The 27140-nt window shown below is 38.4% G+C and overlaps 1 protein-coding gene across 2 annotated transcripts in view; it reads left to right on the top strand.

Moving 5' to 3' along the window:
- Positions 1–27140, top strand: part of RAPGEF5 (Rap guanine nucleotide exchange factor 5) — a 241612-nt gene that overhangs the window by 51173 nt on the left and 163299 nt on the right. For both annotated transcript variants that reach the window (XM_033192533.1, XM_033192532.1), the window contains exon 6: positions 14230–14296. In XM_033192533.1, the coding sequence (XP_033048424.1) occupies positions 14230–14296 (67 nt within the window). The remainder of the gene's footprint in view (positions 1–14229; positions 14297–27140) is intronic.

Below are 27140 nucleotides of genomic sequence, written 5' to 3'. Positions count from 1 at the left end.
ATCCACAATAGCTGAGATTTGGAAGCAACCTCGTCATCTATCAACAGATGAATGGATAAAGAAAATGTACATATACACAATGGAGTACTATTCAGCCTTGAAAAAGAATGAGATATAGTCATTTGCAACAACATGGATGGAACTGGAGGGCATTATGTTGAATGACATAAACCAGGCACAGAAAGACAAACATTGCATGTTCTTATTTGTGAGGTCTAAAAATGAAAGCAATTGAACTCATGAACACAGTAGAAGGATGATTACTAGAGGCTAGGAAGGGTAATTGTGGGTTAGTGGGGAGGTGTGGATGGTTAATGGTTACCAAAAATGTTAGAATGAATAAGGCCCACTCTTTGATAGCACAACAAGGGTGACTATACTCAATAATAACCTAATTGTACATTTTAAAATAGCTTAAAGAGTGCAATTGGATTCTTTGTAACTCAAAGGATAAATGCTTGAGAGGATAGGTATCTCATTCTCCTTGATGTGCTTATTTCACACTGCATGCCTGTATCGAAACATCTCATGTACCCCATAAATGTATATACCTATTATGTACCCAGAAAAATAAAAAAAGAGAAAAAATAAAATCTGTTAAATGACAATACTGAATAGTTAATATAGACTGTTTTTAGGAGAATAAATAAGTTTCAGAATATTAATGAGACAGTGCTAATAGAAAGGTTGACTGTAGAGACTGTATTTTATGTCAGGCACTGTGCTAAATGCTTTATATTCATTATTTTACTTTCAGGAGAATGTTATAAGACAGGTACTATTATTATCTCTATTAAATAAGAGAGGAAATTAGGTACAGAGATCGGGTAACCCGTCCAAGGTCACACAAGGATTAAGTGGAGTTTTAGTGTTTGAATCTGTGTGTGTCTGGCTTTAATGACTATGCTTTTAACACCTGATATTATGTGTTCTTCCCCAGAAGTTATGGGGATCATTCTAGGACCCCTTCCTATAAAATTATAAACAGAAACTATAAAAGTGTTAAGCTCTGGTGAAATGATTATGGATTTCCCATCACCACTGTCTATAAAGGGCCTTGCAATGGCAAAGCAGAATTCAGATATCATTCAATTGGTCTGACTCTAGGAAATGTCCTTTATTGTGATATGCTCTTAATATAGGTCAAAAGTGTCCTGAGAAAAGTCAAGGAGCAGTTCAATGAACTTTAACAAGCTTCCTAAAAAGGAGTGACATGATTTTAAACCGGAGGTGGCTGTGGCTGGCTGTGACTGTTTGGGACTGGTGTTCTCCAGCAGCTCCTCTCAGCCTTTCCTGTCCTGCACACAAGATGGAGGTGTGCATAATCCCATGGGCATGCCCAGATTCACCGGGTCATAGGACTATGGAAATAAACTTGCAAGCTGTCCTCGTGATTTAACTCCACCTCCTTCTCCCCCATTCGGAAAACAAATTGGAATGCCAGTGAAATCACCTTGTTGTAGAGAAATCCTGGGTATACTCTAATTTCTAAAAATGAAAAATTTTTAAATTTTCTTCCTAATAGTAACTCCAGATTACTTGCAGTCTTTTGTCATACTGATCACTGTAAACACAAATCTTAGGCTCTGGAGATGAGAATTGCTATATAGCATGCCATGTTTATCAGCAAGTTTTTTCTGGTGGTGTCAATGTGTGCATTTGGAAGTAGTAACTGACTTGTGCAGAAACATTGTCATTGGGGAACCTACGGACCTGTCTGTTCTAAAGTAGTAAATACATAAAGATAAAATTATTGAACCATTGTAGGTCTCTTCTAGAGAGAGACAGTGTATACCTTTTCTTTTTTTCAATACTACAATCATAAGCCAACTTTTATGTTATGGTAGAATGTTTTTGGCCTAATTTTGGAGAGCTAAGCTTTGGCTTATCTAGACTTGGAATAAACTATGATCAGAGAAAAGATGTCCATGGACATTGTCCTCATTCAGTTGCATTGTCACAATACTTTCTGTGGTTGCACATGCATGATCCTATCCCATTCTTTTCAGCCGTAGCCCACACCTCTTTACTTCCTCATGCCAGTGTGATACTCTTGCTCTTTCCTGTGCTCTTCTTGCCTTTTCCCAGTCAAATTCTACCCAACCCTCAAGGGGAAGCCCAAGTCCTGCCTTGACCACAAAACTTCCATGATGTCTCCAGTCCATGTTATTACTGCTTTCGGTAACTTACTGCTCTTGCATTTTATATTAAAAAAAAATCCATGCTTCCATGTCATTCTTAGTTCTATGATGCTTTGTTTCTATCCATTTTATTCAAGTGCCCTCTTGATTCTTTCATTGTCCATGCATTTGTGAAAACCCAATTTTGTGTTCCTTTTAATAACCTTTTTGACATTTAAAGGCTACTGATACCTACCTGTGTTAGCCTATCTACATTAGTCCCCTCTAATTTGCTGTCTTCTAAGTGTCTTCAAAATAATGCGAGGAAACCATTTAATGTCTCTAAGTAAACACAATTTTGTTCCATATAAATGCATTTCTAAAAATAGTAAAGGGGATTTTTCTCATTTAAGAAAGAATCTTTAAAGCAGGAGGGGAAATGAAACTGTTGCAAGGTTTTAAAGCTAGTTTGAAGAAACAGAATTTTATACAAAATAACTTTTATACCCAAACCGAATAGATAATTAGAAAAAAAAGTGACTGAATCGGTTGTCAAGGGTACTATCTCTGGGGGAAAAAAGAACAGTTATGGTATCTCCTTCCAACAGAGAGCCAAATCAAGTTATCCAGAATGTACTGTTTCTAGCTCTTTTATTTTAAGCAGAGGGTCAGGGAAGAATTGGTGAGGAATGATGAAATAACAGTGTAGGAAAAGGCAGCCTAATAATTCCCTTGGGACTGGTAAGATGCTTCTAACACTACCTTGTTTGGGCTTTTAGGCTGTGAGGGAGCTTGACTATTTCAATTCAGCTGTGGTTATAGCATCTCCCAGCTTGCCAGGGGTGGGAGTAGGTAGGGCTTTGAATAGACAGTCTGTGAAGCTTGAATGCATGAAACTGTATCTTACCACTTACACAATAGTTAATATTTATGCTGTGATTAAGACAGAGGACTGCTAAAATTTAACTCATATTACACTCAAATATGGAAAGAAAATGTAGCTTCTTTGTTTTTCTCTAAGTGATCTGATGTTTGTCTACGTGAACCGCCATCCTGCAGAATGGCCAATAAAAAAAAAAAGGAGTAGGGGGAAGAAGCACCCTTTAGTAAAGTTATTCTAATATAGGAATTTAAAAAGTCTCTCTAGTTAACTTTTTAGTGTCTTTTAGTAAAAGAGCCCAGTCTCTGTATTTCTCTCTGTTTCTCAAGGTAGCCTCTGGGTACATGGCGAGTGGTCTGGGTCTGGCTGTGGCTCCCATATGCACCCTGTTAAGCCTCATGGCTTCTGCTGAAACAACCGCCTCTCCATCCTGACTGGCTAATATTACTGTGATAAAAAGATTTTACCAAACATGCTGCCTGTTGCCACTTGGCTGACACTTCTGAAAAGTTCACAAATTTAGCTTCATACATATTGGTATCCACAAGGGATTTACAAGATCATGGAATCTGCTTCTCTTAATGTTTAGGTGAGGAAGAGGAAGAGGGAGCAGAGGGTTTGGGAAAAGACAACCACTTGTCACCTGCACTCCGTGGAGTGACTTACTCACCAGGCATCTACTGATCTTAAGCTTCCGTGTTTGGCCCTGTGAGGGATATGACGATATGTAAATAATGTAAGGCCTTCAATGACTAACAGGGGTTGAGCTCAGTTCATACAGATAACAAGCTGAGAAGTTGGGTGCCACAAGTGATACCTAGGAGCTTATCATGAAGATTCTGAAGCTGTGGGAAAAAAACCAAAATTATTTCCTGAGAAATGAAAATATTTCATACAGTTAATTTCTAAATTTATAAAAAAATCTGTAATTACTGTGTGGAATATTCAGCTCTTCCCAACTTTTGAAAATTAGTTTTTGTTATAGGTTATTCCGTCTTTTGTGTTTTCTACATTTTCATTATCTTATTACATTTAAGAATAGAACTGTCATGCATATTTTCAGCCTATCTACTTTAATTTTTTCCCTGAAAACCTTGACTTTTTGGCCTCTTGTTTATGAGACGTTAACTATGGCAAGATAATAATGAATTCCACTGAAGAGTCTTGGAGAGAATAATCTGTTGATGGAGCTACAGGTTCAGGCCAAGATGGAGCAAGTCTACTAGAGCCTATCTCTTGTATTGATTACAGCTGAAACCTCTAGATAAAATACAGACAATAACTACCCGAGGCCCCTCAAAAGTAAATAAAAGCAGGCAGATTATGGAACGAAGTGAAACTTTGGAGAAGTGGCCTACACTGGTGAGAGTTTTCCCTTTTCGTTTCTTTTATTTCACAGCTCTTTGCCTTAAAGGCAGACCCCAGCTGTAGGATGGGAGATCAGTGGTGGCACAGTTGTCAAAATCTATAGTAGAAACCTCATATTTCTGGCAAAAAGAATCAGGAAAATGGGCCCCTATAGTTTTGAAGAGTGTGATGGGGTGGGGTGGGTGGAGAAATCCTTGTCTTGATTCTCCTTTTTTCTTACAGGTTTGTCCCAGGTTCAGAGCTCTGTGGTGGTGGCAGTGCAGGCAGATAATAGACAAGGAGAAACTGTTTGGTTTTGGTCAGAGCTGGGCAGAAGAGCTGCAGCTAGTCTGAGAGTATAGGGGAATCCAGGAGAGGAGAAACCTAGGGAAGGGATTCATTAATTTTGTGTATGAACTATACAAATGAGAGTTTCCTGAGATGGACATCTGTGGGACAGACCCAAGGTACCATAGAAAAGGCATTGAAAACTGAACTGCAGCTGGAGTCATTGAGGCTGTATAGCATTATGTTCAAAATGGCCAGAATATAATACAGAATTACTTGACACAAAATAATCAGAAAAATATGACCATTTGTCAAATGAAAAACAATTAATGTCAACCCTGAGATGACTCAGATATTGGAACTATTAAAGACTTGATAACAACTATTTTAACTATGCCCCATTAAGTAAATAAATTTCAAATGAATAGAGAGAAGTTCTTAGTCAAGAAATAGAAAATAAAAAATAAAAAAAAGAAATGTAGTTTTAGAACTGAAAAATATACCTGAAGTTAAAAATTTGTTGAATTGGTTCAATAGCAAAATAGAGGTGACCTGAAGATAGATCATTATAAATTATCCAGTGTGCAGGACAAGAAAAAAAAAAAAAAAAACATTGAAAAGATGAATAGTCTCAGGGATTTGGTGGACAGTGTAGCAAAGTCTAACACATGTTGGCATCCCAGGAGAGGACAAAGAGATTGGTGCAGAAAAAAACTTTTAAAGAAATAATGGCCAAAAGCTTCCCAAATTCAGTGAGAGACAAATCTGTAGATTCAAGAGATCCAGTGAACACCAAACAGGAGCACTCAGAGAAACACACTGCTAGATACTTAAAAACAAGAAACAAATAATGAAAATATCTTGGAAGTAGCTAGAGTCAAATGACACATTATCTACAGGAGGAATAATGATTCAAATAATTAGAGGTTTTATGTTAGAAACCATGGAGGCCAGAAGATAGTGGAAGAAAGTCTTCAAGGTGTGTGGGGGATTGGGGGGTGGGGAGAAAAGAACTGTCAATCCTCTACAGTGAAAATAGTTTTTAAAAATGGAGGTGAAATAGACATTCTCAGATGAAGGAAAACTAACAGAATTGGTTGCTAGCTTACCTTTTCTAAAAGAAATCTAAAGGAAAATTTTCAGGTTGAATAGAAACAATATCAGAGGGAAAGTTGGAAATTCAGGAATAAAGGAGAAGCTACATAAGTGGTAGATATTTAGATAAAAATCAAAGGCATTTTTATTTTAATTTCTTTAAAATATATATGACTGTTGAAAGGAAACATATTTGGCAAGCTTTTCAGTGTATGTAGATGTAATACATATTATGATTATAACAAAAGGTGACTGGGGAAGGATAAAGAGGCATATGCAATAATATATTTAAAGGCAAAATGATATTTGTAAAATCTCCTACTATTTGGAAATCATCATACTCTGAAGTAACTCATGGGTGAAGGAGGAAGTCCCAAAGGAAATAAGGAATATTTAGTATAGAATGTATATTAAAACATAACATGCTCAAAATTATGGGATGCAGCTAAAGCAATACTTAGAGGAAAATCGATAGCTTTTAATGCTTATATTAGGAAAGAGTAAATGTCTTAGATCAATGATCAGGGCTTCCACCTCAGAAAGCTAGCCAAAGAAAAACAAACTAAACCCAAAACAAACAGAAAGGAGGAATTAATAAAGATAACAAAAATCAATGTAAGTGAAAAGAAATTAGAAAAAAAACTAATGAAATGAAGTTGGTTCTTTGAAAAAAAAAGTGCAAAATCTCTAACCAGAGTGTTGAAGAAAACAAAAAGACAAATTGCCAATATCAAGAATAAAAGAATGAATATCACTGCAGAGTTACATTTGAAAGCTAACAAATGAATATTATGAGCAACTATATGATCATTAATTTGAAAACTTAGGTGGAATGGACAAATTCTTTGAAAGATATTAACTACCTATGGTCCTTCAAGAAGAATCTGAATAGAATTATGTATACTAAAGTAATTGAATTTGTAGTTGATACACTTCAAACAAGGAAAGAATGGGCTTACATAAGTTTACTGACAGATTTAAGTAAACGTTTAAAAAATAAGTTATGTCATTTCTCCCATCCAAGTACAAACCAGGCCGAGTCCTGCTTAGCCTCTGAGATGGGACAAGATCGGGCACCATCAGGGTTGTATGGCCATAGACAAATTATGTCATTTCTATACAGTCTCTCAGAAAATTGAAGAGGAGTGGCTGTTTCACATTCGTTTTATTAGGCCAGCACTGTCATGACAAATTTCAGAGAAAAAAAACAACAAGGCTGGGCGCGGTAACTCATGCCTGTAATCCCTGCACTTTGGGAGGCCAAGGTAGGCGGATCACGTGAAGTCAGAAGTTTGAGACCAGACTGACCAACGTGGAGAAACCCCGTCTCTACTAAAACACAAAAAAATTAGCCGGGCATGGTGGCGTGCGCCTGTAATCCCAGCTACTCAGGAGCTGAGGCAGGAGAATTGCTTGAACTGGGGTGGCGGAGGTTGCGGTTAGCCAAGATCGCACCATTGCGCTCCAGCCTGGGCAGCAAGAGTGAAACTCCGTCTCAAAAAGAAAAAAAAAAAAAATACAGAACAATGTGACTCATTAGTATAGACACAATCTTTCTCATGCATAAAAATTATAAATACATTATGAAAAAGGGGAGTTTACCCCAGGAATACAAGGAAGGCTCAGCACTCAAAAATCATTCGATATAATTCACCATATTCAAAGGCTGAAAATAGACAAATTATATAATAAATTTCATAGATGCAGAGAAAGAATTTGAGAAAATGTAAACCTTCATGATAAAAATTCTCAGAAAAATAGAAATGTAAGAGAACTTCCTCAATCTGATAAGACTTTATGCAAAACCCATAGCTTGCATCATACTTAATGGTAAGAGACTAAATGCTTTCCTACTAGGACTCAGAACAAGGCTAATATATCTTCTCTTAGTACACCTCGTCCACTCCAGCCAATGCAAAAAGTCAAGAAAAAGAAATAAAAGGCATATATTTGGAGGAAAACATAAAGCCATCTCTCTTTGCAGATGATATAGTTATATACATAGAAAAATCACAGGATCAATACTTCCTTTCTCTTCAGCCATCACTCGCCATGGTTGTCTAGCATCTTGTTCTGTTAGATTTTAAAGGTAGATGGAAGAGGTGGTTTGTTAAGGAGTCTAAGGATGATCAGTCTCATTTTATATTCATGGCCTTTAATCTTGAGTGGGTCTTCAATGCTGCTGCATGGTCCTGTTCATTTCTTGGCATATTCAGTCTCCTAGAAAACTGTATCACAATTGCTCCCCTCTTACTTCTTTTTCCTTGCTTTTAATTTCATTGAGAGGAACATTTTAAAAACTATCTTTCTCATGTTTTATTTACCAAATCTGTTAACCTGCCTGCATCTATATTGGTGGACTCTATCTTTGCTCCTGATCAAAATGGATGCATGATCCACATTCTTATTTAAGGTCAGTTTCCTCACATTGTGCACTGATCCCATCTCTGCACCCCTACTCAAGGATCTCATTTCTGAAGTCTCTTTTTTTTCCTGCTTTATCAGCTTTTTCCTCTACTGGATTGTTCTTTTCAGCATGTGTTGGTATTTCCCTATATCTCCCTCTAGCTGCTGCACAATGTCTCTGTTCCCTTTTACAGCAAAACTCTTCAAAAGATGTTTATGGTTACTTTCTCTACCTCTTCTATTCTTTTCTGAATCTACTCCATGCAGGCTTTCAACAGTACCACTCCACTGAAGGCAACCTTGTCAAGATTACAAAAGTCTTCCATGTTGCCAAATGCCAAAATGTTGATTTTTCAGTCCTCATCTTACTTGACATGACAGCAGCATTTGGCACAATTGATCATGTCCTTCTGGAAGCAGTTTTTGCAGTTGGCCCCTGGGATAACATCTCTTGGCTCTTCTGTCTCACCAGCTGCTGCTTTTAAGGCTTCTTTGCTAATTCTTCCTTTTCCTGATTGTATTAACTGTGTTTCAGTGCTTTGACATCTGGGGCCTTGCTGACCCTGGAGAGACTGCCCATCCCAGGAATAGTCCATTCCTAGAGGTAGTAGAGAACTTACCTGCTAGCTTTGCTGGGAGCATGCCTTTCATAGGTAAGCCAGCCATTCCAGAGCTCATAACATAACCACTTTTTTTTTACTGGGCTTTCACCTTCTGGGCTGCTTTTCACCTGCCCTAATCACCCGAACTCCAGGTACCAAACAACTAGGGGCAGTCCCTATGCTTTTGGTCCTGCTGAAGTTAATCAAACAGTCCATCCTTAGCCTGTTTACCCTGCCTCACCCTCACCTATTCTATTCTGGGGAAACCATAATAAAGGTTCTTTCCCACATTTTCGCCCATGTCCTCTGCCTCCTGACTGACACTGTGCCTCCCTGTGTGGCCCCTCCTTGTGTGTCATCCCCCCTCTTCTTGGGAACTGTGAGTAAAAAAAACTGTCTTTTTAATGCCAGTCATCTCCTGATCTGTTTGCCTCAGATTATTCGGTCTGGCTGTCCCTAAATAATGAAACCTACATTTTGAAGCAGTGACCTCTAAACACAGTAGAGGTCAGTCTTGGACTTCTCTTATTTTTCTGCTTTCACTTTGGATGTACCCTCACCCAGTCATGTACTTAATATGGTCTCACAGTGGTGGTTCCCAAAATTCAGGTCCCTGTCTCCTCTTCCATCCTGTACAAAATAGCACCTCCACCACCCCCCTCACTTCTGCCTCCTTTGTTCTCCTTATCCTGCCTGTTTTTTTCTTACTACCTGGTGTTTATTAGCAACATGAGACATCCCTTGGCCTCCTTAGTTTCTGAAATGGTGATGGATTCACACTCTCTGGCCAGAGAACTTAAGTTCAAGTCTGCTATTCTGATGTCCGAAGCCTAGCCTTTGTACTCCTAACTTAACTTTTCCTAATTAGATCCTCTTGACACTTGGAGAGGAGGAAATACCGTGTGGGTAAACAAACTTTTTTTTGTTGTTGTCAGTATTTTTCAATAAATGTTTGTGATGGAACTTGGCATAAGATTTGTATTGGCATTGTAAGTGAACAAAATTTCCACTTATTACTTTAAACTGTTTTTGTAAACAGTGTTATGAAATCAGCTAGTCCTAGTCTTTGTGATTACTCATTACCTCTTCTCCCAAGGAAACACTAAGTCCTTCAAAATTTCCATTGTTTATAGACAAGGCTTATTCCAGGTGTGGGAACAGATTGCTTATCTTTATCAGAGTACATTTGTATTTAAGAGTAGTACAGGAATTTTGCAAAAATTGGACATCTAAGCCTGATTATATTAGCATCTGAAATTGAACCATCGAATTAAATATTAAACATTAATACTCAAATCCTCAAAATCAAATGTGAAAAATCTAATTTCATTCAGTTTAAAGTATAACTATACACTCTGGACTCTTAATGAAACCTTTCACATTCATAATTCCCATTTAGTACTTTTTTCTATAAGCATAACTAGTAGCCAGATGCTATGAAAAATTATCTTCTCTTGAGAAGGTGAACAGTGTTTGTATTCATGATATCAAAGATCTCAAGAAAAATCTAGTTCTCATTCTTCTACCATCCCATTTCTTTTTTCATAGGAATTTGCTTTATTAAGCAAAACATACTTGTCCAGAATATAGACATCATGGGTGGGGAAAATGGGGAGATGTTGATCAAAGCATACAAACTTTGATTTATAAATTGAGCAAGTTCTGGAGGTCTAATGTACAGCATGAATGGTGATGAGTATGTGATAAATTTGATTATGCTAATCATCACAGTGTATTCACAAATAATCATGTTGCACACCTTGAATATGTCTTTGTTAATTGCATATTTTTAAGTATGAAAATATTTTGGCTTTATGCTAAGTGAGATGGGAAGTCATTCAAGGATTTTGAGTAGAGGGACTTGAACTAACTTACATTTTAGCAAGACTACGCTGGCTCCTGGGTCCAGGTGAGAGATACTGTGGCTGGGACCACGGTGGTAGTAATGGAGGTGGTGAGATGTGGTCAGGTGAGAGATATGTCTTGAAGAGCCAATAGGATTTCAGGGTGGATACAAGGCACAGTATGAGAGAAAGGGGTTCAAGGATGGCTTCCAATTGGAAGGATGGAGTTGCCATCAATTCAGGTGAGGAGGACTATAGGAAGGGCAGGGCTTTTTGTTATTTTCCTTTCGGGTGGGAGTGAGCATAATGATAATGCATCCAGTTTGATGGTTAGAGGGATGAGGGTGGAGGACCATAGGTTTTTGTCATCTCTGCATCCTCACAATGACACCCTTAGATATTGCAGATCTCTTGAACTTACAGAGACGTCTGCCTAGAGCACCAGGACTCAGCACTCTCCCCTGGAGAATTACCAGGTCTGGCTTGGGGTACTGGTAAGCAGAGACCTTGAAAGGTAACCCAGGGAATTCCTAAAGGAGAGCATCTGTTGGAATAAACCCTCAGGGAGAGATCTTCCTTCCAAGGGTCACCCCATTTCTCTTCTCTTTCTGTCTTATGTCACTTGTCACTGTCATTACCTGCTGATTCCAGTAGGAATTTCTTTATTTTCTTTCTCTAATCACTGACAAACTAGACCCACAGCCTCTCTCTCTCTCTCTCATTCACTGAGCAGCACAGCCCCCTTTAGTAATAATGGAAAACATGCAAGTATTACACTTGCTTTTCCTCTGCTGCATCTGTTTCCTTATTTATTTTGATCGGGTAAGTGAGAACTTTGTCATTCCTGGGTTGCACTGAAAAGTATTTACGTACATTAAAACAGAATGTGTTTAAATTTTGTAAAAGATACATTTGCTGGAGAAGAGAGAGTCTGGTATTTTTGGGCAATTTGGCCTAGAGCTGAGGAGGGGGTTTAAGTTAAAAAGTGACCGTAGTGGTGAAAGAAAGGAGAGTAGCCAAGTGTTGCCTTCTCTCTTCTTTCCCCCTTTTCAGGCTCTTCCACTATTGCCTGTTACTACCAGTCCTGCCCTTATGACCTTCCTTTACACCAGGTGAGGTACAGGTGCCTGCTGGTGCAGTGGGGCATGGGGCATGTTAGCAGGGAAGGAAGAGCATTTCCGAATTCTAGAGCCCTCAGTGGGCAGTGAAGAAAATCCCTGAAGGTTTGGAGTCTGGAGAAGAGCAGGACCAGATCTGGGTTTTAGAAAGGTGCTTCTGGTGTCTGTAGGTATCTGGGTACAAGAAGAGAAGCCAGAGACAAGCTTGTTAGAAGGTGGTTAAAATAATTTGTTCAAGCGAAGTTGAACAAATAATTTGTTCAAGCGAAGTAAAATAATTTGTAAATAATTTGTTCAAGCGAAGCCTAGACTGTCAAAGAGGCTTGGAAGGGAAGGAAGGGAAGTGAGAGGATCTGGTGACTTCCCAAAGGCCAGAGTGAGGAGGGAAGGGATGGCTCTAGGGTGAACAGGGCCTGTAATTCCAAGGGGAGAGCTGAGGGCAGGAGGTAAGAGAAGAGTTCAGTGTGAGTTAGGTTGAGTTAGCCTGTAAGGTCCCCACGTGGGTGAAAATAAAGTTCCTGGAATTGCCACATAGAGCCACTTTGAAGGCAGATGGAAAAATAAGGCAAGCTCAGGGGAGAGCCAGAAGCTAGAGAAATACTTGGGAGTTCTGGGCTTAAATCTTGGTGATTGAGGTGATAACAATGGGATATGGGCTGTGGGACAGCTCTTGGGAGATCATCACTCTGTCCCTCTTACACGTATTTCCTTAAGAAATGTTTTTGCTAAGGCATCATTTGTTCTGGAAGATCAATGAAAGACAGTTTTGCTTCGGAACAAGGACTAAATTATTTGCCACTAAAATAGCAGCAGCTCAACCATTAGTTATGAGATAGCCATCATCAGTCTCGTACACAAGAGCTTCTCTTGGAATTTTGAGTTCCTTTTAGCAGCTTGTTGAAAGCAGATTCATGAGAGAATCTGTGCTAGTGCAAAATACCTCGTGCCCATTAACTAATACTTCAGGTATCTGTTGGGGTCTGAGAAACATGAAAAGGCACGACCAGCCCATGCGTCACTACAGACACAGACAAAGAAGCAGAAGCCCTTGTTTGGTTCTCTTGCCTTTAGTGTCTTTGGTTCTTAAGTTCCTGTCTGTTAAGTAGCCTCAGCTTAATCATATAAATCTGGTTTGGTGGTTGAGATTATAAAGCGTTTCCAGTCTCTTCTCAGTATAACTACAGAAGCCTTGTGAATAGAGAATCTTAATAATAAAGCTTATTCGAAATACTCATCATCTAGGTAACCTTTTTGAAAAAACGATCCCAAGTTATAATGCTCAGTTCCCACAGTTTTTATTGAGCGGATTGTTAGCAAGCATCTCATACACTTTGCTGCATGAGTGCTTAAGTTATTTGACAACATCAGCACTGCTTCATACCTGTATCTTGCAATTTTTGTAAAGGCAGTGGTTTGTAATGCATTGCTGTGATTTGAAGGGTGGGATTTTCTTTCTGGAAAAGGGTTTAATAACATTTACAGAAACAAGAAGGCAATGCCAGAATTGATCCAACTGGCTTTTCCCTTCTTAAGGACCAGCTTCTAAGCTGTCCTGTGAGCTGGGAGAAGCCCTCTTGGCCCATAAGGCTGGCATTCCAGCTGACACACTGTAGTTACTGAGATTGAAATCAATCACTGGACTGTGATGCTGATATTGCTGCTCTGCAGGGCAGTTACCTCCAATCCCCCCTGTCCACGGCATATATTGAAAGGGATTGCTTGTGGAAATAGATCTTGGAGACAATTTTATATATTCAGTTGTATTAATCAATTTTTTCTTTGACCAAACTAGGAAAAAATGTAGGATATAAGATTGTTCTTAAGAAGTAGATAATTTTGTCTGTTAGAATATACATTTGGTGAAGCCTTTTTTCGTGAATTAAGTTAAAAAGATCATTTTCCTCAAACAAACAAACTGATCTTACATTGTTACATGTCGCATTAGTTATTTAACATGTGCATAATATTCTTAGCTTCTTAGTTGGGCAGTAATCTCTTAAGAAAGCAAATACAAAGCTATACAAAACTTCTGTGTTTTTATATTCCTCATAATTCCCATGGTGGTATTAGGCCTATAATGATACCATTTTATAGTAAGTTTGTTTTGGCTACAACTTGATTTTAGTGGAAAGTTCACATTTCATATTTTCAAAATCTGGATTTCATTTAGGTTTAGAGGGAATTTCAGCACTTAACTACCTTTTATTTGCATCTACCTTCTGTGCAAGCCTATATATGTAAAACTGGCATGTCAGGGTTATTCTGCTGTATCATGGGGTGAGTAATACTCCATCCTCAGGATTCAATTGGTACATTGTAAAGAGGTTCTCGCTAATTGATTTTGTGAGAACATTTGGCCTGCAAGAGGATTATGTTCCTATGGCGTTACTGACACAACCTTTGTTAAAGCATGAGTACTTTTCACTAAAATAATAACAATTACATTGTTTGCCCTTTATTCCTCCTAACTTGATAGATAAATTTGAGCAAACAAAACTGAAAAGTAATTTGTTCTTTTTTTTCCCAAAGGTCTCATCAGAAAATTGAAGACTCTGAAGAAAGCAGTGATGAAATTCTTGCGCGTCTAACATCTGCGGTAAGACCTCGCAATTTTCCTGCCTAGGGGTGCAGAAATAATGAAGCTGGGGTCCTAGAAGGAAAGTTGTTTGGCTGATGGTGTAGAGAGAGATTTTCCCTGTGGCTGCTCATCATTGTGGGAGGTATGAGGCAAGGCAGAGGGAGATAGTGGCTTTGACTTTCTATATGTGGGTGGAGCCTGCCTTTGCGAGATCATAGATATTTCTGGTGGAAACTTCCTGCAACCTTTGTGGAGGTGGAGGTGTAGCATCTGATATTTTACATGCAATATGAGTTAACCTAGGAAAGTTGTGACCTGCTGCACAAAGGAGAAAAGACTCTTTCATTAGGGAAAAAAAAGAATTACTTCAGCCAAAAAAGGCCAGGTCGCTAGTTTTTAATGTACCATATTGCAACATTTCCATTCTGTTTTTTAAAGCTATTGATTAGACTTTGTTATAGCCTTGTTGGTTGAAGGAAAGTTCATGGCTTTCTTCATAGGAAAAGCTGACTGTGGTCACTAATCCTTGAGTTTCAGTTTTTGACAGTCACCAAACCTGTACCTATTGACTTGGCTATTTGGAAACTTTTCTAGCCTTCCCCCAAAATTATTTAGTTCTGCTTTAACTCCATTATTAAAATGGTAATTGCTGAAAATCGTGGTTGATTGGGTTATGTGTATGGATGAAACTGGTCTGTACAGAGTTTTATACACTAGGTCTTGTCAACTGAGCACAGCTTGAAGATTGAAAGTATCTTTCCTACTCTTCTGGAATGCAGCTTAGAAAAGTAATTTTTTATTGAATATGTGTGTTCATTTGTTCTCACACTGCTTTAAAGAACTACCTGAGACTGGGTAATTTATAAAGGAAAGAGGTTTAATTGACATACGCTTCCACATGGCTGGGGAGGCCTCAGGAAACTTACAATCATGGTGGAAGGGGAACCAGGTACATCTTGCATGGCAGCAGGAGAGAGACAGAGTGAGAGTGTGTAGGAGGAAGTGTCAAACACTTTTAAAACCATCAGATCTTGTGAGAACTCACTCACTATCATGAGAACAGCATGGGAAACTGCCCCCATAATCCAATCACTTCCCCCCAGGTCTCTCCCTGAACACCTGGGGATTACAATCCAAGATGAGATCTGGTTGGGGACTCAAAGCCTAACTATATCAATATGATAATCAATGGTGTAAAAAACATGAAATGGGCTGGGCGCGGTGGCTCAAGCCTGTAATCCCAGCACTTTGGGAGGCCGAGACGGGCGGATCACGAGGTCAGGAGATCGAGACCATCCTGGCTAACACAGTGAAACCCCGTCTCTACTAAAAAATACAAAAAAAACTAGCCGGGCGTGGTGGTGGGCGCCTGTAGTCCCAGCTGCTCGGGAGGCTGAGGCAGGAGAATGGCGTGAACCCAGGAGGCGGAGCTTGCAGTGAGCTGAGATCCGGCCACTGCATTCCAGCCTGGGCGACAGAGCGAGACTCCGTCTCAAAAAAAAAAAAAAAAAAAAAACATGAAATGGAATCTTGACAGCATATTATGAAAACATATTTAGACCTTTTCAGTTTATTGACCAAAAAGGAGTACCTATGGTGTGCAGAATTATAATTAGCCATCTGTTTAAAAAGCATTCACTATGGGCCAGAAACTATGTTAAATGTTGTGTGTTTGTGTGTACACACACATACATACACATTCTGCTAAGCTGTGCTATACAACAGCACGATGAAGTAGGTGGTATTACGTCTATTTTATAGATATGAAAGCTTACAGAGTTTGAGTAGCTTGCCTAAGTTCACTCAGCAAGAAAGAACAAAACAAGAGGCAGAACTCAGAATTTTTATCTCCAATATTCTCCTAACTACTATGCCTCGTTTAAATATATATAATAAATAATGTAATACAGTTATTGGGATAGTTTCAGAAGTGATAAAGACATGTATGATTTGGTTCCTATAGCCATACCAAGAAGATAAGACAGATATATTCAGAAAGCTGATATATAAAGTAATTGGAAATTGTGCACAAAGAAAGGTGGTGAATAAGTAAAATCGTAAATTCAAGGACCATAGCAGAAAGCTTCGCTGCAGACACTGGACTTGAACCACCATTGAAAGCAGTCAGGATTTGGAGATGATAATTAGGAGGATGTGTATTCTAGCTGTGGAATTTATTGTGGGCAAGCATAGGAATGAGAAAGTACAATGCAAAAATGTAAGTAGACCCACCAAGTTAGAGAAGAAGGTCCTGGTTAAGAAAAATGAAATATTTTTTTGAACAACAGATTAATGCAATGAAATAGATGTTCAAGAATGAAGATAAGTTGAAGATAGGGAGATTGGTTAGAGGCTGATGAAAACCTAGTTTATGGTGGTTTTTCTGGGAACCAAAAGAAAGATGACTTCAAAAAGGAACACAAGTTGATTTTTTAAAAACCAGTATGAGTAGGTAAAGGTGTAAGACTGAGATAACTGAAGTTCTGAACTTGCATTACTGGAGACATGATGATATTCTTAGGAAGATGAGCAAATTATGCAGTAAGGAAGGTGATTTGGGGGGATATGTTGCATTTGAGGAGATAGGAACATGAAAATATGCAGGAAACACCTGGAGACAAGAGTCTGAAGCTCAGGGAGCTTCTGGGAGCCAGTCACAGAGAAGTTGCAGATTGAAGACCCAAGTAGAAGATAGAGTCTGGGGAACAGCCTTAGCAGAGGGCAGTAGGGAGATGAGAGGACAGTGAAAGGAAATGGAAATAACTGAGTGGTTTATACCATGAAGGTCACATTCAAAAGAACCTCTGAAAAGGAAGGGATGGACAGCAAAGTGTTCACTAGGGATTTAGTTGACATAATCTTACTGGAAAAACCCCCAGGCTAAAAGACTGAATAAAATGAGGGAAGATGCTGGAGTGGTATTTAGAGTGGTATTTAGAAATGAAAATAAACGGCAGAGAGGAAAATTTCATCTCTTTAATTGATGGGCAATCGGCCTGCAATATTGAAAATATCCGGTACTAAGATTAAGGACCTTGATTCTTATTTCTTGCAACAGTGTAACCAAGTTGAGTGGTTGGACTAGACAATTGATAAGTTCCTTCAAGTTCTAAAATTCCATTGTTCATTCTAGAAGCATTTGTTAGTGGGCAGCGGGGGGGGGGGGGGGGGGGTGGTAAGTCCACCTCTTCATAACATAGTTGTTCCTGTTGACAATGGCATATAAACTTTGTTACCTAGGTGATATTGTGTGCAGAAAGATATTTACATACATCACTCAAGGAACAGTTCTCATCTACTGTGACCCCTAATCGTGATAAAGGAAAGCAGAAGTGACATCTATCATGTAGAGTTGCCAATGTACTCTTTGAGAGTCTGTGTTTTGGGGTTATTGGAATGGGACAGTGGTTTCTAGCAGTACAGTCAACTGCGCCCTCTTGTATATTCACCATTTTTATTCAAATGTGGGATTGTTGCATGTGACTATCTTAGAAAATTTCTCATTTCTTTAACCCCAATAGTTTATTTCCTGGTCCCCTCTTAGGTTCATCAGGAGGAAAAGTCCTGTCATCTAAAAATACATTACCTGAAATTTTACTCTGGAAGAGGATGCACATGAGTTTTCATATTGAAGGAACATGAGAAGACAGTGCATGTGTAGAAATAAGAATGTCTTTATGATTCAGTCAAATGTAGGGTTGTTAAATGTACACAAGCATGAGTGATTAAAATGTTCCAGCCATGTTTCTAGTGGTCTTCAGGAAAGAGCCATCTTTCCAAGTGTCAGACATACAAAAACCTAAACAGTGAAACTCTGTAAGAAGTTTTCAGCTTAAGGAAAAAGGACGTGGCTATAATAGACCCTTTCCATTACATAAAGTCTACAAAAACACCCTAGGAATTATCTGGAAGCAGTGTGACTTTCTGCATTCTAACTTACCACCTTAGCCTCCTTTCTAATATCCTTTGGTGCTACACATTTTGTTAACTTGAAAACCTCTTTTCGGCCGGGCGCGGTGGCTCAAGCCTGTAATCCCAGCACTTTGGGAGGCCGAGACGGGCGGATCACGAGGTCAGGAGATCGAGACCATCCTGGCTAACACGGTGAAACCCCGTCTCTACTAAAAAAATACAAAAATCTAGCCGGGCGAGGTGGCGGGCGCCTGTAGTCCCAGCTACTCGGGAGGCTGAGGCAGGAGAATGGCGTAAACCCGGGAGGCGGAGCTTGCAGTGAGCTGAGATCCGGCCACTGCACTCCAGCCCGGGAGAGCGAGACTCCGTCTCAAAAAAAAAAAAAAAAAAAAAACCTCTTTTCATCGACTGCGAGTCTCTGTTGGTTTGATAAAGCTGGCAGGCCAGGAAGGACCTTTGAATGACACAGCTCATCAGTTTCCACCCCTGAAGTTCTGAGCATTGTTTTATTTTTAAACATGAATTCTTCCAGTGTTTGTGACAAATAGAGTATTCAGAATTGATCAGACAAGTTTAAAATATTCATATTACAATCCAGGGGTTTGCTTACTCAAACCTAAAGTAGATGTGGGGAAATGTTTTTGGTGAATTATGTATTACTTTCAAAGCCACAGTTCTTAAGGATGTAAATTTAGGAAATCAGCTAAACTCTGAAGCATTGAAAAGATCTGAGAAGTACTTGGGAAGTATCCAAAGACAGGAAATAGAAACACGAACATTCCTAAATAGGAGATAAAAACGTATTCTAGACTTCCATCTCATGTATACTTAAAATCAACAACCAGAACAAAACATATTAGGTTGTTTCTGTTTTTTAAGGCTAAGATTTTATATTGGAAATTATAGAAATAGAAAAGACAAACATCTCATCTGGGTTTGAATGAAATTTGTGATTTTCGTTCGTAGTCTAATTGTCAAACACCTGAGGTGATGTGAGTTAGGCTAAGTTGTGCCTTGTTTATATTAAATGCCTATTTGATTAGATGGTAATATGGGAGGCCCTTATAAAGGGACAGGGAGCATGTGATGTGTCCTCTGTGCTGCTAGATTCAATGAAGTCAGCCATCACATGGAGGTGAAAGAGAAGACAGTCTGAGTGTCTGGAATAAAACATTAACCTGGTGGTGGTGGTGGTGGTGGTGGTGGGGAATTTATGGCTATATCTTAAGAGATAAATTAAAATTACAAATTGGGTATTCAGAATTTAGGAAGAGAGATCCATGGGGTTGAGAAAAACACTTGATACTTGGATCATGTAACTGCCACTCTTACACCCTTGTGTTCCATGTCAGAACTCATCCAGCTTATAACTTTTATCCATTTAGATATTTCTGTTTGTATGGTTCTTCTCTATGATCTGGCTCATTTTCTTTGGTTCATCCAACTTTATTGTGGGATCTCTGCCTTGGATGCATTTAATGGTGTTTTCTAAATTCCTTTTCATAAGGGCTTCAGGTATAAGTGATCCATCCTCTGAGAAATACCACTGGACTAAAATCTTACTTGCCAGTCAAGTCCTGTCTCATCTTTCACCTGAAACTTCAGTCATTTTCTTTGAAGGGTGTATCTTTCACAATATCTATAGCCTTTCTTCGTCCAGAGAGGTTATAAAATGGCAAGGATTCCTTTAGTTTGTCCTTCTTGGTGACTCTACAGTTTGGATTTAATATATTGGAGAAATTCCTCTTTGAACAAGAATTGTTATTTTGGACAGGAATTTGTTATTCAGTATCTGAATAACATTGACAACTTCTTTGATTGGAAACTTTTAAATTGATACTGGTTCAGTAATAGCATGAGGTTTGGGTTTTGATGAATCTTTAAAAAGAGAAGTTTAGAGACTTGTTTAAGAGATCGTGTGCCAAATTAGCAAGGTCTGGGAGTAATCTTAGTTGCATGAAAGTTGGAGGGATTTGTCACATTGAATACAGATGGTCCTGACAATGATGGTTTGATGTAACAATTTTTCAACTTTGTGATGGTACAAAAATGAGACGCATTTGGTAGAAACTGTACTTCGAATTTTGAATTTTGATTTTTTCCTAGGCCAGCGATATATGGTAGGATACCCTCTTGAGATGCTAGGCAGCAGCCATGATCCGTGGCTCCCAGTCAGCCACATGGTCACCAGGATAAACAACTGGTACTCCACGGTGCTCTGTGTTACCAAATGAGTTAGCCCAGCTGTAGGCTGATGTGAGCATTCTGAGCATGTTTAAGGCAGGCTAGCCTAAACTAAGATGTTTGGTAGCTTAGGTAGCTTATTAAACAAATTTTTGACTTACAATCGTTTTAATTTATGATGGGTTTATTGGGATGTAACCCCATCATAAGTCAAGGATCATCTGTATGTGATAAGCACAATTGAGTGATGAATTTCTATCATATTTAGAAATGTGCTTTTCTAAAAATGCAAAACAAATGGGTTTCTACTCACCCTTTTTCCTGGCTATCTGCCTTTTTCTTCCTGGAGAATGCAGAAACGGAGTGTAGGTAATCCCTTCCCTTAGACTATTGCAGCCTAATCAGACATGTCTGTTCCAAGAATAAAAGTGACACCCCCAGTGAATGACAAGCCTTCTTTCTGGCTGCCACAGGATCATGAACATCTTGTTACCTATATTTCTTATTTGTAGGGAACATAAAATTCCTACTTGGAATCCTTAGGCTGGCTCCAGTTCTTCCAGTGGCTTAAGAGCTACTATATGATTTGGGGAAGGGCCAGGCAGATTGAGTTTTGAGGGAAAGTGTCAAGTGAGACCAGAGAAGATGGATCTAGTTCCAAGGAGCATTAAGGAAGCACCAGTGGAATTGCAGTATATGCTGGTAGCAACTTTTTTCTGTGATTTATAAGGAGCCATAGGACTTGATACTACCTTCTCTCCTTGTGTTTCAATCTGTCCTCATCCAATGGGCCTTGGGCTATGGACTGTCAGTCTCTAGAACCACGTGGAATGCTGGTTAAAGCTCCTTCTGTTTTCTTCAGTAGGATCTCAGAGTAACACTCCACAAACCTATACCTGTCAATACCTGAATAGATCGCTGAATAGTATATTTCTATTGGTTGTCAATAAAAAATTCTTATATGTTCTGTCTATTATGTATCGTCATCCTGGTAATAGATCCCCAAATACCATAATATACAGGTTTGGATGTGCACATACACACACACACACACACAACTTTTTAAAATTAATTACTAAGCCATCATCTCTAATTCCAAAGAAACTATCAAAATCTACCCAGATAGTGTGGTAACTTAATTTTTAACTCTAGCCCTGAGAGTTTGGTTTTGGTAAGCAGCATGATACATACTGGATTGCCTACTGAAATGAAGCAATGCAGGGCAGGGGGAAATTTATCTTTATGTGTTCAGAAAGGTGTAAGTGTGCAGAACTCATTCAAGGGTAAAATGTCTCCATGAATCTCTTGGGAATAGGGAAAGAGGGTTGTGTGTGTTTGCATACATGTATATTATGATATTTGAGTATTTCCGAGATGAAAATCACTTTGATATGCAATACTCATGGAAAGTATAGACTTTTTATTGACAAGAAATAGAAATATACCATTCGACTCTCAATGCGGATATTGACAGTCATGGGTTTATGAAGTGTTAATGTGAAATCCTCTCTGAAAGAAGCCGACAGAGCTTTAAAAGGATGATCCATGAATGTTTCATATTTGGCTTCTTCTTTGTGCATTTATTTAAAATATAACTTCTTATAGCTGCTTTAGATGAAATGTAAGTTTTGCATACTTCAGTCAGTGTTATAGCTTTGTATAGTATGCCCATATATGGAGGAGAACCAGGAGGCATATAAAACAGTGAAAATTACTTGAATTTTTTGGTGGTGATGGAATAAGACAAATTTTAAATTAGTTTCTGTTATTTTATATTGCTGTAAAAATTAGAATATAATGACATTTGATGTGGATACTGGGTGGAAAGAGTGTGAATTCATTTCCTGTGTTTGTAAATGTCAAATGAGAAGTCTGACAGTGAGATAACAGTACTGTGGGTTATGCTTTGTAGCTTCCTTTTTATTTAGTTGACATTTGTATTGTTTAACTTGAATATAAAGACTTTATCTTTTTTTTAAATGCAGATTAGAAAAGTACCTGTAATGAAACGACCCAGAAATAAATTCTTATTACTTGCTAGGTTGTTTTTCGTGTGTGTGTGTGTATCTTTTTTTTTTTTTAAGAAGAATTTTTTTTTTTTTTTTTTTGCAGAAAAACCCTAAATACCTTATTTGGTGTTCTATACTTTTTATTTAATATGTTCTGGGAGCTAAAAGCACTGGCCACAACATATTTAGTGATTCTATAGTATCCCATTACATAGATTGAAAATCATTTTCTTCTATTTTGAACATTGTGATTTTATTTTCACTGTTTTGCTGTTATGAACAGCTCAGAGATGAACTTCTTTATGGAGAAACCTTTGAAGAGACTTGTTTGCAGTTGTTAATGCATTAGCCTGCATTACTGCATTGGATCAAGTGAGAAACGGGTAAGGGGCTAAGAATGGGCTAATATTTGTTGAGTTCTTACCTTGCACAGGCATTCTGATACTGTTTGTCATACATTGTCACATTTCAGTCTGACATGACAGGGTGTATTACCATTGCATTGGGGAGATGAAGCATTTGAGACAGGCATTATTAATTAAATATTGAATTAAGAGTCCATATTAATTAAAAATAATATCTATATGGGTTGAAAACACAGTTTTCCACATTATCATCACTTAAAACATTTTATATTTACTGAATAGATTTCAACAGGTTGGGTTTGGAATGTGATTGTGGAATTCTCTCCTGATTTGAAGGATTTTATGAAATGGTGCCCTTGGAATTATATTAAATATCATTTTAATTTTTAACCTATTAGAAATTATAAAATACTGGTAGACATGGCTAAATGATTTAGCAGTTTAGAAGTTTATTCAGGCTGGTTATCAGGTTTTGTGATTCCATTGTATGAATTCAGAGGAAAAAAAAATACAGCTTGGTCCATGTCTGCAAGGAGCTTACCATGTAGAGGTGAATAGCTATAAAGGTTCTCTGTTGTGAATACAAAGTACTGTGGAGGTCAAAGTAAAAAGTCATTTTGCTCAGTTAGGGTTTTAAAATAGGTCCCCTGGAGACGGGGGAATGGCTTGAATGATATGTTGAATATAAAGGATAGTATGAATGAATAGGAAATATTAATAGCAATCTAATTAGAGAGAAGAGCATGAGTGAAGAAGCCAGGATGGGGTATGTTTGAGAAATGGCCATCATTTCTGTTCAGCAGAAGTCTGTGATGCATAGAAGGCAGTAATAAAGAATCCGTGTATCCAGTGGGCAAAGTGAAGTGTCTAAGGTCTAGAATTGCAGAGGGAGAGGTTAAGATTTTATGTGGTAGACAGAAATAGCCAGTGAGGCTCCTGAGAGGATTGGAATGTGCTATAAGAAGCTTTGTGTAGTAACATCTTTGTCGGATGCATTAGAATAGCAAGAGAGAATAAGGTTTGTTAGTTAACCCAGGAAACCCTGTTGGCTATCTTGGTTTCATTGAACTCATCTCAGTTCAGCTGAACAGATACCCCCTTTGTATCTCCTCACCACAGGTTCTGCAGTGTACATCAGTAATTAAAATGAGGAATTATTATAGTTAATTGGAATTCTTCAGTTTGAGAACATCGTGGTTGGTTTATTTGGAACAAGGATAGAAGGGAAGACAGCTTTAGATATTATCTTCTTCACCAGGTGCAGTGTGGATCACGCTTGTAATCCCAGCACTTTGGGTGGCTGAGGCGGGCAGATTACTTGAGCCCAGGAATTTGAGAGCAGCCTTGGCAACAAAGTGAGAACCTGTCTCTAGGAAAATACAGAAATTAGCCCGGCGAGGTGGCATGCACCTGTGGTCCCAGCTACTCAGGAGGCTGAGGGAGGATGGCTTGAGCTGGGAAAGCAGAGGGAGCAGTGAGCTGAGCTCATACCACTGCTCTCTAACCTGGGTGACAGAGCCAGACCATGTCTCAAAAGAAGAAGAAATCATCTTCTCTAATTCCCTTCTATTACAGATAAGAATAGGAAGACCCATGGCAGTTAAAAGAATTGCTCAGAGACCCCAGAACCCTATTTGTGTTTAGAGAGCAAGAGAGAAGAAAGGGTGTGTCAGGTAAAAATGTAGACTATAATTTTATTCATGTTTTTCACATTTGCTGTCCCTCCCAATCCTAAGCCAAAAGAGGAAGTTATAGAACCACTCTTAAAGTCAGAAGTATATGTTCAGGCAATATTCTCTTTTTCTTCATCACTAAATTTTGAATTTCACACTGCCTAAGATTACCCCAGCGTTGGAGATGAGCAGGCACTGCTTCCTCGCCTAGATTGTTTAAATGAAATTTAGTTAGGCTGACATTCTAGTTGTGAGAGATTAAACCCCTACTGCAGCATCAGCTCAGGATATAAGAGAAACATTCCCAGACATAAAACAAGGAAAATGGGATAAAGTTAAGAGGGAAAAAACAACTAAATGGCTTTTGTACCTGTATGTTTCTACTCTTATTATAAAACCAAGTATATACATATAAATGGTTCATTAAATGAACTAGTCTCAATAAGATAAAAGCAGGAAAAAATTTACCCTTTTTTACCAGTTTCCTCAAACAGGTTCTGACTGGTTCATTCCCACTCCTGGGTGAATCTGTGCAGATCCATAGCTTTTTTTCATCTTTCTCAGAGCAGTCTCTATTTCTTCAGATATTTAAAAGTCCATTTGAGTCCAGTATCAGAACTTCAATCTCCCATCCACTTCAAAGCGTCTCCTTTCCCCCAACGTGAGCCTGGGAGAAGGGCCAGGGTTGGTTTAGTTTTGTTGACATTTCCCATCATATTTTTCTGCTTTTTCTCTTCCCTGCCTCCTCCTCTGCTTCACTGTGCTGCGGCTGGCTCAGCCAGGATTTGAGAGGCTAGTGGGAAGAGAGGCTGTATCAAGAAAGGTCTTTCTTGACTGCTACAGTTACAGTCTGGCCTCAGGGTTCTCTGTGTGAGAGTTGTAGAAATCTCTTTTGTTCTGGATGGGGCCATTGTGTGGATTGGTGGATATTCCTGTGTGTAAAGAGCTCCGGATTATAATTCCATGGCCCTGGCAATTCCTCTTCTTCTGAAACTTTAGGACTGTCCCTCCAGCCTCTGGCTTCCTTCTCACAGTTTTCTTCTATTGGGGTCACCCCACCTTTTCGGGAGACCTGTTTCCAAAATGACCTATATCCAACTCTCTACTGGCACATAGGAAGCACGAGGGCATTATTGTCCTGTCAAACCCTGGAAATGGAGGCCATCCCAACACAGCACAGCTTTTCTCTCTTCTTCTGCCCCATTTTCCAGGACTCTTGTAATTTTACAGATGAGAGCAGTCCCTAAACTTTGGGAACAAATGCCATTGAATTCAAGTGATTGAGACCCCTGTCATTTGACTTGAAGTCTGTATGTATGTATAATATTTATCCTTGTAGCACTCCAGCAACTCCCTTTAAATAAATAGTCTTTGTTGATCCCTCCTGAATAATCTTCAAGTCTCCCTAATAATTCCTTGAAGTGGGTGAAGGGATGAGGGTTGCCAACATGATTTTATAGAATTTTGCTGCTTCAGGGCTAATGGAATCTGTGGAGGTGCACCTAGCTCTATCTTTAGAAGGTCTGAGCACTTTTCACCAATTGTTCTTGACTTTGGGTTTCAGCGAAAATGCTAAGACCACAGGACAAATCTCATTTAATATCCTCTTACCTATAATACTAATATGAAACTATGCATAAGAATATATTATATCTTAGTAGATAACAGAGCAAGTTTTCAAACTTAATAGATCCTATGCCAATCATGAAAAATTAAAGCACCATTTTAATTTAATTTGAATTTGGATTAGAAGAAATATCAAGTAATAAAGTTCAACTTTTTAAAAAGCATCTACAGGTAGGAAACTTCTTTAAGTAGATTAAGACTTAATCTACTTAAAGAAACTAGATTAAGTCTTAATCTACTTAAAGAAACTGTGTATTGAGAGTCAGGACAAACACACGTGGGGTTCTAAGAATTGAATGGGCAAAAGACAGATTTAAAAATAGATATTAAAACCTTCCAAAAAACTATTACTAGGCTCTTCTAGTTGTATAACAAAAATTTGCTCTTTAAAACAAAAGAACCTGTGGATTCAGTGGAATATTAGTAGCAGGTTTCAGTGATTTGTAAAGAGGTTTGAATAGGCTATGTAGCTGGGTAAGGAATTATAAACACATATAAGAGATCTGTGTGCATATATGAATTTAATTTATTCTAGATTATTTTCATAAAAATTACGGAACTTCTTCAAGAGCTTATCTATGCAGGTTACTACAGGTCAGATACAAAAGGCACTATGCATATAAATTAAGTCAGTGAATACATGGAAAATATTTGGAACGGTGCCCAGGTACATAATAAGTTCTATGGAAGTGTGTGTTTTGTTGTTTTATTATTTTATATTCTGTACTCTGTGTAGAGGATTAAGGCATCTAGTATAGAACTGAAGTAGGTGACCTTTTTATTACTTCTGGCCTGCAATTCTGTGATACCAATACTTTTCTTAAAACCAACATTATTGGCATGAACCATCTATTAACAATAGATAAAATAATATGGTTAATCTATCAATTTTTATATCCCATAGCTAATAATTAGCACCACGTTACATGCAGCGAGTGAATTTAGGATTAGCTCTTTAGACACTGGGACTGGGGGTGATTTTTCCTCATCTACTTTTATTCATTTTCTGAATTTCAAAAATAAACCTACATTACTATAAATTAACAAAAACCACAAAAAAGTGATTTTGTTTAAAAATTAACATAAGTATAAA

Source organism: Trachypithecus francoisi, unplaced genomic scaffold, assembly GCF_009764315.1.
Source record: "Trachypithecus francoisi isolate TF-2019V2 unplaced genomic scaffold, Tfra_2.0 Lachesis_group4, whole genome shotgun sequence".
NCBI lineage: Eukaryota > Metazoa > Chordata > Mammalia > Primates > Cercopithecidae > Trachypithecus > Trachypithecus francoisi.
The sequence above is the reverse complement of the archived record's forward strand: the minus strand, read 5'-3'. Positions and strand labels throughout refer to the sequence as shown.